Below are 19,238 nucleotides of genomic sequence, written 5' to 3' on the forward strand. Positions count from 1 at the left end.
CAGGGAATCTCTATGCTCAGGTTTATAGGGCACCATGCAGGAAGTCTGTGCTCTGCGACAGGGAATCTCTATGCTCAGGTTTATAGGACGCCATGCGGGAAGTCTGTGCTCTGTGACAGGGAATCTCTATGCTCAGGTTATTTGGTGCCATGCAGGAAGTCTGTGCTCTGTGACAGGGAATCTCTATGCTCAGGTTTATAGGGCGCCATGCGGGAAGTCTGTGCTCTGCGACAGGGAATCTCTATGCTCAGGTTATTTGGTGCCATGCGGGAAGTCGGTGCTCTGCGACAGGGAATCTCTATGCTCAGGTTATATGGCACCATGCGGGAAGTCTGTGCTCTGCGACAGGGAATCTCTATGCTCAGGTTATTTGGTGCCATGCAGGAAGTCTGTGCTCTGTGACAGGGAATCTCTATGCTCAGGTTTATAGGACGCCATGCGGGAAGTCAGTGCTCTGTGACAGGGAATCTCTATGCTCAGGTTATAGGGCGCCATGCGGGAAGTCTGTGCTCTGCGACAGGGAATCTCTATGCTCAGGTTTATAGGGCGCCATGCAGGAAGTCTGTGCTCTGCGACAGGGAATCTCTATGCTCAGGTTTATAGGGCGCCATGCAGGAAGTCTGTGCTCTGCGACAGGGAATCTCTATGCTCAGGTTTATAGGACGCCATGCGGGAAGTCAGTGCTCTGCGACAGGGAATCTCTATGCTCAGGTTTATAGGACGCCATGCGGGAAGTCAGTGCTCTGCGACAGGGAATCTCTATGCTCAGGTTATTTGGTGCCATGCGGGAAGTCAGTGCTCTGCGACAGGGAATCTCTATGCTCAGGTTTATAGGGCGCCATGCAGGAAGTCTGTGCTCTGCGACAGGGAATCTCTATGCTCAGGTTTATAGGGCGCCATGCAGGAAGTCTGTGCTCTGTGACAGGGAATCTCTATGCTCAGGTTATATGGCGCCATGTGGGAAGTCTGTGCTCTGCGACAGGGAATCTCTATGCTCAGGTTTATAGGGCGCCATGCAGGAAGTCTGTGCTCTGTGACAGGGAATCTCTATGCTCAGGTTATATGGCGCCATGCAGGAAGTCAGTGCTCTGTGACAGGGAATCTCTATGCTCAGGTTATATGGCGCCATGCGGGAAGTCAGTGCTCTGCGACAGGGAATCTCTATGCTCAGGTTATATGGCGCCATGCGGGAAGTCAGTGCTCTGCGACAGGGAATCTCTATGCTCAGGTTTATAGGGCGCCATGCAGGAAGTCTGTGCTCTGTGACAGGGAATCTCTATGCTCAGGTTATATGGCGCCATGCAGGAAGTCAGTGCTCTGTGACAGGGAATCTCTATGCTCAGGTTATATGGCGCCATGCGGGAAGTCAGTGCTCTGCGACAGGGAATCTCTATGCTCAGGTTATATGGCGCCATGCGGGAAGTCTGTGCTCTGCGACAGGGAATCTCTCTGCTCAGGTTATATGGCGCCATGCGGGAAGTCTGTGCTCTGCGACAGGGAATCTCTATGCTCAGGTTATTTGGTGCCATGCGGGAAGTCAGTGCTCTGTGACAGGGAATCTCTATGCTCAGGTTTATAGGGCGCCATGCGGGAAGTCAGTGCTCTGTGACAGGGAATCTCTATGCTCAGGTTATAGGGCGCCATGCGGGAAGTCTGTGCTCTGCGACAGGGAATCTCTATGCTCAGGTTTATAGGGCGCCATGCAGGAAGTCTGTGCTCTGCGACAGGGAATCTCTATGCTCAGGTTTATAGGGCGCCATGCAGGAAGTCTGTGCTCTGCGACAGGGAATCTCTATGCTCAGGTTTATAGGACGCCATGCGGGAAGTCAGTGCTCTGCGACAGGGAATCTCTATGCTCAGGTTTATAGGACGCCATGCGGGAAGTCAGTGCTCTGCGACAGGGAATCTCTATGCTCAGGTTATTTGGTGCCATGCGGGAAGTCAGTGCTCTGCGACAGGGAATCTCTATGCTCAGGTTTATAGGGCGCCATGCAGGAAGTCTGTGCTCTGCGACAGGGAATCTCTATGCTCAGGTTTATAGGGCGCCATGCAGGAAGTCTGTGCTCTGTGACAGGGAATCTCTATGCTCAGGTTATATGGCGCCATGTGGGAAGTCTGTGCTCTGCGACAGGGAATCTCTATGCTCAGGTTTATAGGGCGCCATGCAGGAAGTCTGTGCTCTGTGACAGGGAATCTCTATGCTCAGGTTATATGGCGCCATGCAGGAAGTCAGTGCTCTGTGACAGGGAATCTCTATGCTCAGGTTATATGGCGCCATGCGGGAAGTCAGTGCTCTGCGACAGGGAATCTCTATGCTCAGGTTATATGGCGCCATGCGGGAAGTCTGTGCTCTGCGACAGGGAATCTCTCTGCTCAGGTTATATGGCGCCATGCGGGAAGTCTGTGCTCTGCGACAGGGAATCTCTATGCTCAGGTTATTTGGTGCCATGCGGGAAGTCAGTGCTCTGTGACAGGGAATCTCTATGCTCAGGTTTATAGGGCGCCATGCGGGAAGTCTGTGCTCTGCGACAGGGAATCTCTATGCTCAGGTTTATAGGGCACCATGCAGGAAGTCTGTGCTCTGCGACAGGGAATCTCTATGCTCAGGTTTATAGGGCACCATGCAGGAAGTCTGTGCTCTGTGACAGGGAATCTCTATGCTCAGGTTATTTGGTGCCATGTGGGAAGTCTGTGCTCTGCGACAGGGAATCTCTATGCTCAGGTTTATAGGGCGCCATGCAGGAAGTCTGTGCTCTGCGACAGGGAATCTCTATGCTCAGGTTTATAGGACGCCATGCGGGAAGTCAGTGCTCTGCGACAGGGAATCTCTATGCTCAGGTTTATAGGACGCCATGCGGGAAGTCAGTGCTCTGCGACAGGGAATCTCTATGCTCAGGTTTATAGGACGCCATGCGGGAAGTCAGTGCTCTGCGACAGGGAATCTCTATGCTCAGGTTATTTGGTGCCATGCGGGAAGTCAGTGCTCTGCGACAGGGAATCTCTATGCTCAGGTTTATAGGGCGCCATGCAGGAAGTCTGTGCTCTGCGACAGGGAATCTCTATGCTCAGGTTTATAGGGCGCCATGCAGGAAGTCTGTGCTCTGTGACAGGGAATCTCTATGCTCAGGTTATATGGCGCCATGTGGGAAGTCTGTGCTCTGCGACAGGGAATCTCTATGCTCAGGTTTATAGGGCGCCATGCAGGAAGTCAGTGCTCTGTGACAGGGAATCTCTATGCTCAGGTTATATGGCGCCATGCGGGAAGTCAGTGCTCTGCGACAGGGAATCTCTATGCTCAGGTTATATGGCGCCATGCGGGAAGTCTGTGCTCTGCGACAGGGAATCTCTCTGCTCAGGTTATATGGCGCCATGCGGGAAGTCTGTGCTCTGCGACAGGGAATCTCTATGCTCAGGTTATTTGGTGCCATGCGGGAAGTCAGTGCTCTGTGACAGGGAATCTCTATGCTCAGGTTTATAGGGCGCCATGCGGGAAGTCTGTGCTCTGCGACAGGGAATCTCTATGCTCAGGTTTATAGGGCGCCATGCAGGAAGTCTGTGCTCTGCGACAGGGAATCTCTATGCTCAGGTTTATAGGACGCCATGCGGGAAGTCAGTGCTCTGCGACAGGGAATCTCTATGCTCAGGTTTATAGGACGCCATGCGGGAAGTCAGTGCTCTGCGACAGGGAATCTCTATGCTCAGGTTTATAGGACGCCATGCGGGAAGTCAGTGCTCTGCGACAGGGAATCTCTATGCTCAGGTTATTTGGTGCCATGCGGGAAGTCAGTGCTCTGCGACAGGGAATCTCTATGCTCAGGTTTATAGGGCGCCATGCAGGAAGTCTGTGCTCTGCGACAGGGAATCTCTATGCTCAGGTTTATAGGGCGCCATGCAGGAAGTCTGTGCTCTGTGACAGGGAATCTCTATGCTCAGGTTATATGGTGCCATGCAGGAAGTCAGTGCTCTGTGACAGGGAATCTCTATGCTCAGGTTATATGGCGCCATGCGGGAAGTCAGTGCTCTGCGACAGGGAATCTCTATGCTCAGGTTATATGGCGCCATGCGGGAAGTCTGTGCTCTGCGACAGGGAATCTCTCTGCTCAGGTTATATGGCGCCATGCGGGAAGTCTGTGCTCTGCGACAGGGAATCTCTATGCTCAGGTTATTTGGTGCCATGCGGGAAGTCTGTGCTCTGCGACAGGGAATCTCTATGCCCAAGTTATATGGTGCCATACAGGAATTCTGTAAGGTAAGGTTGGGCTGAGAAGGAAACCCCAAAATCCACCCAATGTAATAACCAACTGGTGGTTGCAGTATTTTTATAATTTTTTGTTAATCATAATTGACTCCCAAAATAATTTCTTGAATTTGTGGCTGCTGGAGATCTGCAAGTCAGCCCTTATGTATGTTCAGCTGCATCCAGAAGCCTCAGTGTAATAGCTATAGCCAGGTATGCATGCATGCATGTATTTTTGGAACGGATGCCTTTTAAGTCCATGCCTACCCCTTCCAACCCCACCTTGTGTACTTAATGGAAGCAGATTGCACTTTCACATGGGTCAGGCAGTAAATTGTCTCTCTTTCTTTTGGAGAAGTCTCTTCTGGAAAAGCCATCTGAGCTGATATCCCAGCCCTCCTCTTTCCTCTCGCTCACTGGATTTTCTCTGAGCCAGGTAAGGGAGGTTATCTGGAGAGCTGCTTGTATAGAGTAGAGAGGAGATGTGCTAGGATTTTCCTGCCTTCTTTGCTCAGTCATCTAATGCTTGTGCCCTCTGGCCTTTTACAGGAAAGGTTCCCAAGTAACAGTGTATTCAATGAGGTCTACAGCAAGTCGGCATGCAGTAGCACAAAGCCTGAGGCATGTCCAGCCATTGGGCAGCAGGAGACCTCCCTGTACTCTCTGTTTGAGGGTAAACCATGGTCCCCTTCTCTTCCCGCAAGCTCAGGTAAGAAAAAAAAATATATATAGTAATGTAGGTATGACTCTAATTATAAAACAACTATGATGATGGTGTTTAAATGCAAGACTGCTCCTTTAAGTCTCTATATGGCGATACAATTTGTATACCTTCATAAGCAGCTAATTTCAGTTTATGATCAAGTTGTTTGGCAGAGTGGTTGGGTGACTTTTACTTAACCAGTGTGTGTAATTGTATTTGAAATGTGTGGTGGTCTTTTTAAATCACTGTTTGTGGCTTTTACTTGCTCTCTTGCAAAAGTTACTAAATAAATTTGCTTCATCTTTCTATATTTGTATCTGTTTTGGACAGCCAACTATTTCTGTTGCACTACAATGTGGCCCATCGGGGGAGGAGGGGGGGCTCTTAAATGCTTATTTAGTTTGTAGTTGTCAATTATTCTTTCTTTATTTTTACTATAGAACACTGGTGGTTTCGGGTAGTGTCTGGCAATCAAAACTACTATTGCTGCATAAGTAGTGACTGGGAGTCACTTGCTTTCATAGGCTTTGAATTCAGCAGTGGCCATATTTTGGCATTCTGGAGAAGTGGCAAGTTGAGAGCCACATCATTCCCGAAGCTGAATTGGGGACAGGGCAAATCTATGAGCTCCCAGGGTGGGGACCTATTTAGAAGCAGGATCAGTTGTGGAGCCTCAGCCACGCTAGGCACTATACTGCAGAAAGGAGCCATCCACCATGATGGCGGCTGCTATTCTGGGGGAGATGCTAACAAATCGTTTGTAACTACAACACTAGGTCAGTATTTATCTAGTAATGGTCTTCTGTCTACAAAAATGTTTTTGTAAACAGATAAAGAAAATTATCTGCTCAACAAATAAAGGATTGGTAGACTGATTATGGCCTGATTCACCATTCTTGCATTGCTGTACTATAGCCCGTTACTTACAATGCCCAATCCTACAAGATCGGTGGTCATTGTAGCACCAGCATAGGCTGAGAAACTGACAGATACCTGCGTGGTCTACGGGCCACACTTCTACCAAACTTTACACATTGAGCATTTGTGGCTGAGGATGCGTGTTACGGGTTGTAATGTGTTGAGTGCTATAACTCCGAACGTGCCCTCCCAATGGGGCCACTTTGGGAAGTCCCCAGGGACCATTGTCCTCCAGTAGGAGGATGATGAATCTCAGTTTTGGTCATTTATTTTCTCTGAATCCATTGGGAGCTCTGCGCTTTTCACTCCAGTTCTCCTGTTTAAAATTTACATCAGTAATTATTTTTCAAAATAGGTTTTTCTTTCTTTTCAACTCTTGTTCTGTCTCTTGGGGCTTGGTTAGAATAAGGTACTCCATATATCAAGGTCCAATGTTCATCATGTTTCAGATTTTGTTAGTTTTTAATACATAATTTTGTGTCTTAACAGATCACTCTACACCAGCCAGCCAGTCACCTCACTCCTCAAACCCAAGCAGTCTGCCGAGTTCGCCACCAACTCACAACCACGCTGCCCAGCCTTTCTCAAATTTTGGGCCCATTGGCACACCAGACAGCCGTGACCGCCGTGGTGTGGACCGTTGGAAGACTGACAAGCCAGGTAGGCTTAAGGTTTTTTTTTGGCTTTTATGTAAGATTTTGTTGTCTCTGGTGTTAAACTTTCAAATTCGGGATATTTTTCTTCTCTTTCTAAGCGATGGGTGGCTTTGGTTTGGATTACCTGTCTGTGACCAACTCTTCAGAGAACAGTTGGCGGCACGTAAATAACTCCAGCAGTGCTAATGCTTGGGCAGCTCAAAGCAACACAAGAGAGGACTCCTCTGCTGCCCTCATGGAGAGCTTAAAGGTTGGTGGCAATGAGTGTTGTAGGTGTACATTGTCCAAGCTTGGAGCACCTGTAGCACATGGGTTCCCTCTATAGGTGCCAAATATGAACAAAGCTTCTACATGTTATGGTTCTACCCATCTCACTACTCTGCCTCTACATCTTGTCTATTAGATTTTTTCCTTTTCGTGCAGTGGCTATGATGTACCCACACTTAGTATGCCATTGCCAAAGTACTATAGCAGAAGACACCTGTGTGCGTTTAGCAGTGGCCAGTGTGACCAGGACTTATTCAGGGCTCCCAGTGGTTTTGTCCTTTTACACATGGGCACTGCGGTTTCAGAGTCCGAAACTCCTGTAATGGTGTTGACCACATGAAAGGGTTACAACTGGATATTGTGAGATGCAGATTACCCCTCCTATAGCACCCCTTGTGTTAGCGCATGTAAGCCTAAATGATATCATGTTAACTAATGCGGGCCATACATATATGGCCCGATTACCCGTTCTGCCGGCGCTGATTTGCGATCATCAATGATCAGCGATCCGTGTGGGAAATTCAGCATGTTAATAAATCACAGATTACGTCCATTTTTAGGTCGGAATCAGGGAATCGAAATTGTCCCAACATGTTGGATTTGTCAAATTCCTCCAGCATTGGCAGAACGGGGAATTGTGGCATTTCATCGCCGATGTATGGGCCTCATTAATTAATCTATACTAATGAAACAAATCTATTGGACAAAAACACAACAAACCCTTTACTGACACATCAGTCTTATGAAGCAGAAGTTGATAAAACCTCCGGAAAATATCTTTGGCTATCCCTGTAAACGTGACAAAATACTTTTTTTGGAAACGCTCTAAATATTGTTTTTTCTTTCCTAATTTGCACTTTTTATGTGCCATTAACAGTCCATGGCACAATGTTCTAATCTGTGCAGGAATGTTGTAGCTGAAAACCTGATTGTCATAGGTGTTGTCACATTGTGACATCGTTTACAAATGTAGAAGTTACTGCTAGATGCACCATCCAGAAGAAGTGTTGAAGTTTAAATTAACCTTTTTAGTTTTCCGTAAGGTAAATGTAAAAAGGCAAAATGATAGAGAAGTGCTAAAGGACCACTGCCTAAAACACAAGTTTTTACCGGAAGACTTTATGTAGTTTCACAAGAATGAAAACATCAAGGAAATTGTGGGGGAAACTGTTTTTCACCTCCTATGCCCAGCTTACTTCCTGTCTGTAACCTGTTTGAGGGTCATTGTACTGATTAGTGACTATAGGGCCCGATTTAGTGTTGTACGCAAATCCGATGGTTTACCTACAACTCCGATGGCTGCTGATTGGTGCATGCGCAGGATCTGTACTGCAACGATGGCGGCAGGGGCCCCTAAGCTGCAGAATGATTGACACGCTGCAGCCGTTTGGGGGCACTGCCTCTGTCGTTGCATAACTGAGGGTTGCTTAGATGGCCGATGTTCTTTTAAGTGATCCGATGGCTGCATCCACGGATGTGGCAGCGATTTACAGAAGCCAGCAGAAGATGTCTATTAACACAAGATGCCTCCTGCATAATTAGCATCATTTTGCATCGCCCATAGTCTGTTTCCCTGAACTACAAATGCAAGTCTATTACCAGCCAACTCAAGTTCTGTAATGGTGTAAAGCCTTTAGGTTAATGGCCCTTTTTGACTCGTTTAGGTGTAGTTTTTTTCAGAGTTTAATTTAGTAATCCATTAACAATTTTATTAAAACGTTAACTTGCACAGACTGCTGCTTCGTTCAACCCAGTTCCTTTTCATTAATGATAATTTCTTTTAGCATTTTCTTATTGGCCTCCACTGTCTGAAAAGTTTTTCGTTTTTTTTTTCTCTTGAAAAGTTTATTTCACAAGCACCAGTTTATTGAGTTATAAAACCAGATCAATGTTTGCACTTGTTCGATTCCCCCTGTGACTGTGCCCTTTTCTCCCCAGTCCATTTGGTCCACCACAATGATGCACCCTGGTCCATCAGCCCTGGAGCAGCTCTTGATGCAGCAGAAGGAGAAGCAGCAGAGAGGCCAGGGATCACTGAACCCTCCGCACTGAGAGAGAAGGGGAGCAACATATGACATGACTGGTCAGCAGCACAGGACAGGATGTGTCCTGAGCCCTGAGGAGGGCAGCCCTCTCTCCCCCCCCTCACCGATCTGGGGGGGGAGCATGTGTGGGGGAGCGTCCAGCGTATCCCACCAAATCTGAAAACCCCCCAGCCCCGCAGGCGACGAAGTTACCTGACGGACCACAGCAGGAAGTTCCCATCCAGAGGGAGCTTGGGACTTCTTGAGTTTGGGGGGGAAAAGGGGTAACGTGCCCCCATCTTTCTCGTTATTTGTGCATGCCGCTCACAGCACCCCCCCAAGCCTCTGCCTAACACATGGATAGCAAATATCCCCCAGCAGTGCAAGGCAGGCGGGGGGGGAAATAAGAACCCTCCCCTCAGCATCTGAGTTGTAATGAGTTTTTCTATGGTTCTGTTTGTAGGTGGCGGGTGCACAAGATACACCCTCATGTCCAATTTACAGCCGAATGTCAGGAACTCTCTCCATTAGAGGAAGAGGAGGTACTGGTCCCCTCACAACCACCAGCTTGTGCTGGCTGAGGGAGGTATGATTGACTTGGGTGGCTTTTGTTCTCTCCCCTTTCGGGAAAATGGGTGAGGGGTTGAGTGTCTGTCGTGATTATGGATGCTTGCTTGTTCCCATTGAGTGTCCTTAATCTGCTTCGGTGTCTGTCTTGCCCTGCCTGCTTAATTGTCATGTGTGTTTGTGTGAGTGTGCGCTCGATGTCCCCCTTAATCTGTGTATTGCAGGATGGGTGCTGGCATATTAGGGGAGTTGCTTTTATGATGGGGCAGAATTTAGAAATAAGTACAGACTTGGCTCTACAGCCTCAATATTGTTACAGCTAGACTGCAGCTGTTATACCCCCTCCTTCCCCCATTCACCCTCTTTACCCTGCCTCTTTCGGAAGTCCCTTCCGTATGGCAGAGGGGTAAAGTTTCGGATCAATGTGCAATACTGGGTAGAAGTGCCAGAGCTCATAGCACAATACAGGAACTGTTCTGTCCCCTCACTGCTCCAGCAACATGGAAAGCATTGCACACAAGCAGTGAGAGCGGGGGTGTTTGTGATTAGTGAGCGTGAGGAACACATGGTCGGGTACAGGCATATGGAGTAAATGAGAGCGTGCCCTCCCATCTAAACCTGGAAGGAAGGAGACACTGTTCTTCTACTCAAAGCTGTCACTTAGGTCCTCTTACGTGTATGTGTGTTTCTGTGTATGCCATGGGTACCAACCGGTGCCCAAGCACATTTAGCACTTCATACATCGAACGTGCACATTACACACTGTTTGGGGCCAGGCATCTTGTGCATAACTTAGGATTCCCTTGGAGGAAAACCAGTTCTTCTTGACTGGGAATAAAAATGAAGGTGGTGAGGTGCCCTTCCGGCTATCCTTCCTGTAGCAGGATCTAGAGAGTGTGGAGACTTATTCACTCTCACCTTTTCCTTGTGTTCTTGTGTGAGCACCGTCTGCTCAGATCTGCTTTACCATTAATAAACTCATCTTCTCTACAGCTACATCCACGACTTGTGCTTTTTGTCTTTTCAAAGAACAAGATTTAAGTAATTTTAAAGTTGTTATGGATTGTAGATTTTGAATTCTAGCATGTATACTGAAGCTTCCTGCTTCTTAGCGAGTGACCGTGGCATAGATGGCATCAGAACGGGAAGGAGACCAGTCATTAGGTGTGCTGGCAGTTTGGGAATGTGTGGGGGGCAAAGAGTTATGTAAAACTTGTTTCGAAATCAGAAAGAAAGTTTTTGAAAGAGAATCGCTACATTGTAATTAAAACCTGAAAGTATATATCAATTGGTGTAAGGGATTATGGAATAGCTGTACTAATCGTTTTTACAATGTGTATTATTGCAATCAGTGGCACATAAAGCCAACACTATATTGTTGAAAGGGTATTAAAATCTTCTCTATTTTTAAATCTTAGAGTACATTAAAGCATGGAACATTGTATATTCTTTAATGGCTAACTTATAACTAAATATCCTGAAATGACTCCACAAAATTGAAATGAGATGACTTCAGGAAATAGCCTAAAGGGAACTGAGAATCACTCTCTGCAATTTGGCAGGTGTCGAAGAACTGACCTTGTTGGCAACATTGGTAACCATAGAAACAAAGTATGGACTGCACTGATTGGTTCTATGGTAACAGATGTTAAGACCTGCCTAAGGGACATATGTATCAAAGCTTGATGTGAGACAAAATTGTGAAATATAGATCACCAACCAATCAGCTCCGAACTATCATTTCTTAAACACAGCCTGCAAAATGTAAGTTAGAAGCTGATTGGTTGGTGATCTGTATCTCACAATTTTATCTCGCATCAAGCTTTGATACATATGCCCCTAATTGTATTACCAATGACAGTGGTTTTAAGTGGGCTGTTGGTGTGTGGGTGATTGGTATACTTTAATGTTGCAGACTTGTTTTAAATGTATTAAGGAAAAGAAACTAGTAACTGAATATTTTGTAATAAGAATATTTATAGTATTAAGAATATTCCAGATTGTTTCCATGAACGGTTAATTGTTTTAGCCAGATCTTTGTAAATAAAGTGACTGAAGTCCATGCATTCTGTGTAAAAAGCATTAAGTCCTACAGCATTCAATCACGTGTATATATGAATATTCTTCACAGTATATTGCACTTAAATATTATGCATCCAACGTTAGATATAGATTTAAGATTGAGCACATAAGTTGGCACAGGTACGCTTTTACATGCTGGTAGTACAGTATTGGGGCTTATGCTCCGATGGGTGGCTGCGGTTTCCCAGTCTGAGTATTCATTCTACAAAGGCCGATGGAAAGATTCCCACTTTCTCATGACACTCTCCTTCCCACCATTCCTCAGACACTGAAACACAGCAAGACCATGTCTATTAGGCTTGGATTAAATGTGTTATTAAATGTACACATCGCTTTAACGTATATGTAGGGCCTGATTCAGAGCCGCTCACTCGCGCTTGCAAGCGGGTGTGAATTAGCCCCATAGTATTTATTTGGGGTAATTAGAAACGTTAATTTTGCCAAAATGTTAAACTGCTGCGGCATCATATCATTATTGGCTTCGTACTATTCAGTGGACTGCAAAAAAAAATCAAGAGTATATTACTCCTTTTATTAGTACATCCGTCTATAAAGAAAGCATCGCCACCCTCGCATGATGTGAATCGCCACCCTCGCATGATGTGAATCGCCACCCTCGCATGATGTGAATCGCCACCCTCGCATGATGTGAATCGCCACCCTCGCATGATGTGAATCGCCACCCTCGCATGATGTGAATCGCCACCCTCGCATGATGTGAATCACTCACCTTTATTCAGCACCTTAATAGTGTCTCCTTTTTTAAAAGCGAGATCTTCCGGTTGTGATGCCTCATAATCAAACAGGGCTGTTACACTGGTCCCTGACTTATCCTCTGATGCACAAGGACCGACCTGTGATGGAGATTGGTCAGGCTAAAAGGGAAAACATGAGTTCAGTATGTATAGATTATCTGTTCTCTTCTAGAAGGCAGATCCAGTGATTGCATGCCTGACAAATCTGTACTGCACATCATTGCTCTGTGAGCAACTGTCTGTAGACTGAATGGGTATGTAATGCCGGCTTTCGGGATGTCGCCTATCACAATACCGACAGCGGCATCCTGACGGTTGGTAAGTATACTTACCTACCCTGTTAATGCCTAAACCTATGTCTTAAACCCCTCTTGTGCCTAAACCTAACCATATGTCCTCCCTTAGTCCCTACCCCCCCCCCCCTTCTTGGGGTGCCTAATCCTAACCTCCCCTGCCGAAGCACAAAATGCGGCGGCATCTGACCTGCTGCTCTGCTTAGTACAGCAAGCAGTGAATATATATTCACTGGAGAACGGGATTTAGGGGCATGCCCCCAGCCTGCCATGAATGAGGCGAGACCGGGTCCTCTCTTTACGGGTGAGTGCAAAGGTCCCTCTCTGCTCTTCTGAAAAGTTGAGGTATGTGATGAGCAAAAAATGTGTGATGATGGACAGAAAATATATAGTGGGCAATGGGTATAAAATAAGTGTGATACTTATAAAGATATATGCCAGTGGTACTTGCAGAGGTGACATGGGTTTGTGGTCCCAGACCTATTCAAATGTATGGTCAATGTGATAGGCAGCAGCCAGCACTGATGTTGCCTATAATAAAACATGGACAAATAGAAGCACAACCCTATACACCACCACAGACCTGGGTGACAGGTAAGCACAATTTACTTAATTCAACAATCTTTGCTAAATTTCTCAATAAGAAACTTTAGGCCAAGGGGAACCATGAAAAAAATGCTAGGATGCTGTGATTCAAGAAAGGTTTGGAACCACTGATATAGGGACACTGTTTTGGAGTAACTGGTTGGGGTCTTGAAATTCTTTTTTTATTGGTAGACAGGGTCCCAGAACAAATTAGTTTGAGAACCCCATATAGAGGGAATGTTATCCTGCTCCTTTGGATTTCCAAGCAAAAGCCTGACCTCTGCTGAGATATTTTAGCTCAAAGTCTACATGATAATATTTATTATACTGTAGTTTCAGGAGCGACACCAGAGGATAGAAATGTAACTATCATTATGAAGCTAATTTCTTCTGATCATTGAGCTGCCAATAACAATCCACCTGAAATGAACATACTGAAGTGTTGAGCAAGCACCTACAACATACATGCATAGCACAGCTTAAAGTTATTAGGGGCTTGTGTTGTACTGAAGTGCCAAACGTCATGGGATAGATGCCTAGTGTTGTGAATAACCCCCTCTAGCCCGGCGAAGTGCAGCTACTGGACATGGCATCTATTCCACAAGTGAACGGAAGACCTATGCTTCCCACAGCTCCCTGATATTTTTAGGCGCGGTGTGTTGAGTATGAATGGATCTCTTCATACATTCCATAAATGCTCAATTTCATGTCGGGTGAGCTTGGTGATGACCCCATTTGTCGGAACTCTCCCTAATGCTCCTTGGACCAATGTGTGACTGATGACACTGTGCATTATCCTGCTTGAATAATCCATCGTTGTGGGGGTACATAAAGTCCACGAAGGGCTGGAAATGGTCGAGCAATGCAATGTAGCGTTTATCGCTCAATTATGTGTTCATGCAGACCCAACCCATGCCACGTGAACACAACCCACACCTTTGTAGAACCACCACCAGCCTAACTGGTGACTTGTTGGGGTGCATAGTCGCATGGGTTTGTGCCACACCCGAACCCTACCATCAGCCCGAAACAACTGTAACTGATTCATCGGACCACTCCACAGTTGCCAGATGTCCAGTGTCCAATTAGCGACATCACGAGCCCAGGTGAGGCCCCGTGTCCGGTGTCACGGACACACTGGTGAGTCTACTGCTCCCATATACGTATAAGCTAAAGAATGCTGCACTTACATGCTGGACAGCCGTCTGGTACCTCCTTCATTGAATGTGGATGTGATTAGAGCCAGTGTCTCGTCGCCACGGACAATTCTGGGCAAACGCCACTAGTCACTATCATTAAACACCTGAGGTCGGCCTCTATGTAGTCCACAGTGGATGGTAATGTCTTCCATGTGATATTCCCGGTACACTTGTCCGCGCAACTTCGGAAATTGAATGTCTCATCCATCAGGCACCCACTATCATGCCCCGTTTGACCTCCAATAAGGCACATCGCCGTGCCATGAACAGCCTAGTCGTTGTAATCTAACATCTCGTGAGTCGGTTTGAACAACTGATACAGGTCTGGGCATTTCCAAGACATCATATGTCTTAGAAATGCTACATATTGCTATCCCATGACTTTTTGGGAATTCTGTGTAGGTGAGACTAATTTCATACTATAACATGTTTACGGGATGTAGTTAAAAGACGCCAGCCCACACATCGATGACTGAATCCCAACAGACTGCGTCCCGATTGGAGGTAAGCCATTAGGTGCTAGCCACGGGGGAGAGGGGATTAGGGTGCAAAAAGGGAGGGGTTACATACTTATCTGATCCCTGTCGTGATTCCCAACATTGGGATGCCACTGTCTGCATTTTGACAGCAGGAATCCCGACTGCCAGGATTTTATACCCGACCCCATTTTTACTTGTAATGGCTCCTTGAGAAATCATTACACAATGCAGGTAACCAGTTGGTAACAAAGCTATACATGAATATACACACACATATACCATATAATGTGTATCCAGGTCTGTGCACTTCAGTTTCAGGCAGTTGTCTGTAATTAGTTCCCACGCTTTCTCTACATTATCCTTGTGCAGCAGCACTTGGGTGTCTCCGTCTTTGAAACTAAAAATATTACAGGCTATATATTACTAACCAGATACATGGAGCAGCTGCCTAATCATTACAAAAACAAAAGTATAAAGAAACAAATGGGATATTTAAGCCCTCTATGTGTTTAAACAATTATATTTTTTATGATGGAATACTTATATCTAATATAATATAATTTTCTTGGAAGTGTGTATATAAAGAACTTTGATCGAGATACACTTGTAAAATTCCTCTTCATTCACTAGGATGCTGTTGAAAAGGAAAAACGCTCATGAATATTTCTATTTTGAAACCACTTGTCTTTTAATTGTGGTGGCTCTGTAATCACTTCTCCCCAACACAAAACGCCATAGTGGCCCATCTGGTGCCTGCGGTGCCAGCTTACCTCAGTACTATGGCAGAGGCAGTTAGCTGTAGCTTACTGCCGATCAGTATCAATAGTTCCTCGTATGAAAGTTTGTGGGAGACTTGCATCGCTACTGTGTATTTATAATAAACCTTAATAAGGTACGACGTTGAGGGAGTTACTGTGGTTTCCTACAGGAGAGAGAAAAAGGTTATTAGAGAACACAAAGCATATATTAGATTAGGCAACATTTGGTTTATAACCTGAAATCCTATTGCCAATTAATGTTATTCCCTTATGCCTAACCTAAGGCCAGTTCCACAAAATGCCCAAATTTATTTAACTGTTTCTTATATAGAGCAGCATATTCCGTTGCATTTTACAATTGGAACAACATTAATAAAACAAGACTGGGTGGTCTATTCAGCAATGATTTTCTTACATAAAAAAATGCGGAAATCATCATTTCTGCATTTTTTATGTAAATCCCCTATTCAGCAATGGGTTAATGGAGACGATAATTGCGTTATCTTCACCATTCATTCCCATCTCGCACTGTAGAGATCAGCCATTGATCTCTACAGTGCTTTAACGCTTTTTGCTATTCAGCAAAGCAAAAAGTGTTAAATTGCTCGAAAAATCATTACTTTATATAACGCCATCTCAGAACGGCGCTTTATGAAGAAAATGCCTTAAATTGCCCGAAAACTGCAGGAACTTTTCCCATAAGTCCCTGCAGCATCCCGTAACTCCGCCCAGTCTCTGTGCCTGGTTTGCGGTGACCGCTGGCAGGTAAGACCAATTAGAGCCTATTAAACCTGCCGAAAGTGATTGACATGTGTACACAGGTTTTATGTTAGCCTGTATACATGTATATGTGCGATTTATAGTTATAAAAGCACATAAATATACATGCTAATATAAAGCCTGTGTATACATGTCAGTCACTTTGGAAAGGCTGTAATTAAATTTATCCCTTCCGCGGTCACCTCATAGCCGGTACAGAGACTGACTGGGCGTGTGCAGTAGCAAAAACAGAGGGTATTGTTTTGAGAAATCGAAAACAAGGCCTTTTGTAACATCGCAGGGACAGTGTGTTACCGTAACCGCTGTCCCTGCACATAATAATGCTGAATAGCTTACTTAAGTTTTAATAATTCATTTTAAATCGTGACGATGTTTCCTGATATTCTGGGCAACATCGTCACTTTTGCTGAATAGACCCCTGTGTAATAATAACTGATAGAGGTAGGAGGGCCATGCCCGCAAGTTTACAATCTATAGGGATGACTTTTCCCTTTATCCATGCAATTACTCAACTATTCCCTAAACTCAATGAAAACTGTATGCGATCAAACCTGATTTATGAAACTTAATTCAAATTCTAAAATTGTACACAGGGAATTATTTAGAAAAAAAAACAAAAACCTGCTTCTTCTCTCACCCTCTGGAAAGTGCTACCCCACCTCTCATCCTTTATAGAAGCAGGTATAGATTAGAGATGAAACTAGTCATTGTGAGCTGCTGAGCAGTGTTGCCACCACTGTAACGAATAGGTGTTCTACCTGGTTAGATACACAGGACATATTTGTACTGCCAAAGCATGGCCAGAATACGCCTTAGAAATGAAACAATGCTGTAGACCATCTAGATTCAGGTGCTGCTGGGTAATGGTTGCTGCAATATAAGTGAGTCTCTGAACACCTACCACTGTGGCTGCCCGTGACTTCTCTCTTGCACTTTTTTTGTCCGATTTATCTGAAAATAATGATTAAAAAGAAGTCCTAAATATGTGAGGAGAGACTATGATCATTAGGTTTCCACAGAGCGTTGTCTTATTCAGCATAAGTAAAATTACTCTGGACCAAGGAATAAGCAAAAGTGATTATCTTTTGTATTAAAATCTAGTACATAGAGTTTGACTAATGGACATAATGCTATCCAATGGACAGGATCAATGGCCAATGGGTTGACATCTGGCTATGTGGAAGTCCAGGCAGAGCTCCTGCCTCAATCTAAAGCCGGATACACACTAGACAATATGTTGTCCACATCAGGCAATGTGTACCCGCTATGTTGCTGACTATGTGCACTCCCGCACATCGACATTGCCCGTCGGGGCTATGCTGCGGAATGCAGCTTGGCCCCCGCGGTCGCTCCCACCCTCGGGACGAGATGAGACATCGGCTGGGTACACATCGTTAAGTGTGTACCCAGCATAAAGGGCATAAGTACTAAGCTATGGAAAGTGATAAACTAGCAATCAATCAGCACCTAACTCCTCTTTCAAACAACCTGTAATATGGTAGTTAGGAGCTGAGTGGCTGGTAGTTGATCACTTTCCATTGTGTCACGTTCCAGAGCTTAGTACATCTCCCCCTTAGTGTGCCTTACACTGGGTACACACTTCAGCAACGCAATGATGCGCAATATCGCATCCTCCTACACACTGCGTGATCCGTCATCAGACTACGCAATAGTAACTGCCCTGTGTCATACGTAACGTCCCATCTGCTGTGCAGCACATCACATGGGATGATACAACCACACAATTCATCAAATGTACACACTACACCAGAGGTTCTCAAACTCTGCCATTACAGTCCAGGTTTTAAGGATATCCATGCTTAAACCCTCCATGGTTAAGTCAGATTGACTGAGGGGCTAATTAAGTTACCCGTGCTCACGCATGGACATCCTTTAAAATCTGGGCTGTAATGATGGAGTTTGGGAACTTCTGCACTACATGATGGCTGTGCAGAGTGGTGGCAAGTACCATGATTGCACGACATTGTTTAGTGCAGAAGTTACCAAACTCTGCCATTACAGTCCAGGTTTTAAGGAAATCCATGATTTTGGGAACCTCTGGTGTAGTGTGTCAGTAAATAACCACTCACACAAGCCAATAAATAAAATCTGTGGTCAAAGTCTGACATCATTTGCCAACATGTGCCATATTAAACTTTTAGATTGATTTAGATCAGATTTATTACGTATTGCTGTTATTTTTGGACCACTCATTGGGAATGATGAATTCAATAAGGAGAGCCATGGGACATATTTATGATTAGCAGAGTGGCAAAAATATGTGACAATAAGCCTTTGAAAGTAGACCCCAATGCACATTATTATACCACTGAGCGATGTTTTCTTCCCTCTGTCTCATTGCCCATTTCCTCTCTGTAAATCCTTTTTTCGATTTACTCACATCTAACAATCACCTTTAAAACTAAGCAAATTGCTAAAATCCAGTAAAAGTGACCGACCTTGCATGTTTGGTACTGTAGGGGCGATGATGGTTGGCGGAGCTGGTATGTCTGTCACCGGGGTTTTATTATTTGTTGTTGTTTCCTCCTTTGTTTCAGTTGCCTGAAAAATAATCATATTTGGTTTTAAATAAACTCTTCTCCGTTATCCCTTTGTGCGTAAATGGTAGGGCTTCAGGTGCCATTGGAAACATGGAGAGTAGGGAGGTTTCATCAGTTCCCTACTCACTCAAAATAATTGAATCCTCCCTGGAATGACCGGTGTATTCCACGCACATGAACGTTCCAGGGAGCCAGTGTCCAACTTATATTATTAGAATATTTTCTAAAAATTGCAGCAATGTACCAAATACCTATATTAAATGTAGATTAATTTTGCTCCAGGATTGACCCCCCTGACCTGCCCACTGGTGATTAGTTCCGATGGGGAGAAAATAAGGTCGCTATTTTGGCTCTTTTTTTGGATTGCCATATTC

At 45.2% G+C, this 19,238-nt stretch overlaps 2 protein-coding genes across 6 annotated transcripts in view; one reads left to right on the plus strand and one right to left on the minus strand.

Annotated features, from left to right (window-relative positions):
- Positions 1-11,434, plus strand: part of SMG7 (SMG7 nonsense mediated mRNA decay factor) — an 89,730-nt gene extending 78,296 nt beyond the window's left edge. For 2 of the 5 annotated variants that reach the window (XM_088447211.1, XM_088447213.1), the window contains 5 exons: positions 4,593-4,673; positions 4,787-4,946; positions 6,348-6,518; positions 6,613-6,764; positions 8,720-11,434. In XM_088447211.1, coding sequence (XP_088303337.1) covers positions 4,593-4,673; positions 4,787-4,946; positions 6,348-6,518; positions 6,613-6,764; positions 8,720-8,833 — 678 coding nt within the window. In that variant the 3' untranslated portion in view covers positions 8,834-11,434. The remainder of the gene's footprint in view (positions 1-4,592; positions 4,674-4,786; positions 4,947-6,347; positions 6,519-6,612; positions 6,765-8,719) is intronic. The other 3 variants (XM_088447212.1, XM_088447214.1, XM_088447215.1) reach the window with 2 other exon arrangements.
- Positions 11,330-19,238, minus strand: part of NCF2 (neutrophil cytosolic factor 2) — a 50,377-nt gene continuing 42,468 nt past the window's right edge. Inside the window, exons 10-15 of the mRNA XM_088447217.1 lie at positions 18,763-18,865; positions 17,205-17,254; positions 15,536-15,687; positions 15,045-15,162; positions 12,185-12,329; positions 11,330-11,722 (exon numbers count right to left, since the gene is read on the minus strand). Coding sequence (XP_088303343.1) covers positions 11,652-11,722; positions 12,185-12,329; positions 15,045-15,162; positions 15,536-15,687; positions 17,205-17,254; positions 18,763-18,865 — 639 coding nt within the window. The 3' untranslated portion in view covers positions 11,330-11,651. The remainder of the gene's footprint in view (positions 11,723-12,184; positions 12,330-15,044; positions 15,163-15,535; positions 15,688-17,204; positions 17,255-18,762; positions 18,866-19,238) is intronic.

The sequence above is a fragment of the Taudactylus pleione genome, unplaced genomic scaffold (genome assembly GCF_031769625.1).
Source record: "Taudactylus pleione unplaced genomic scaffold, aTauple2 ptg000423l, whole genome shotgun sequence".
Classification (NCBI taxonomy): domain Eukaryota; kingdom Metazoa; phylum Chordata; class Amphibia; order Anura; family Myobatrachidae; genus Taudactylus; species Taudactylus pleione.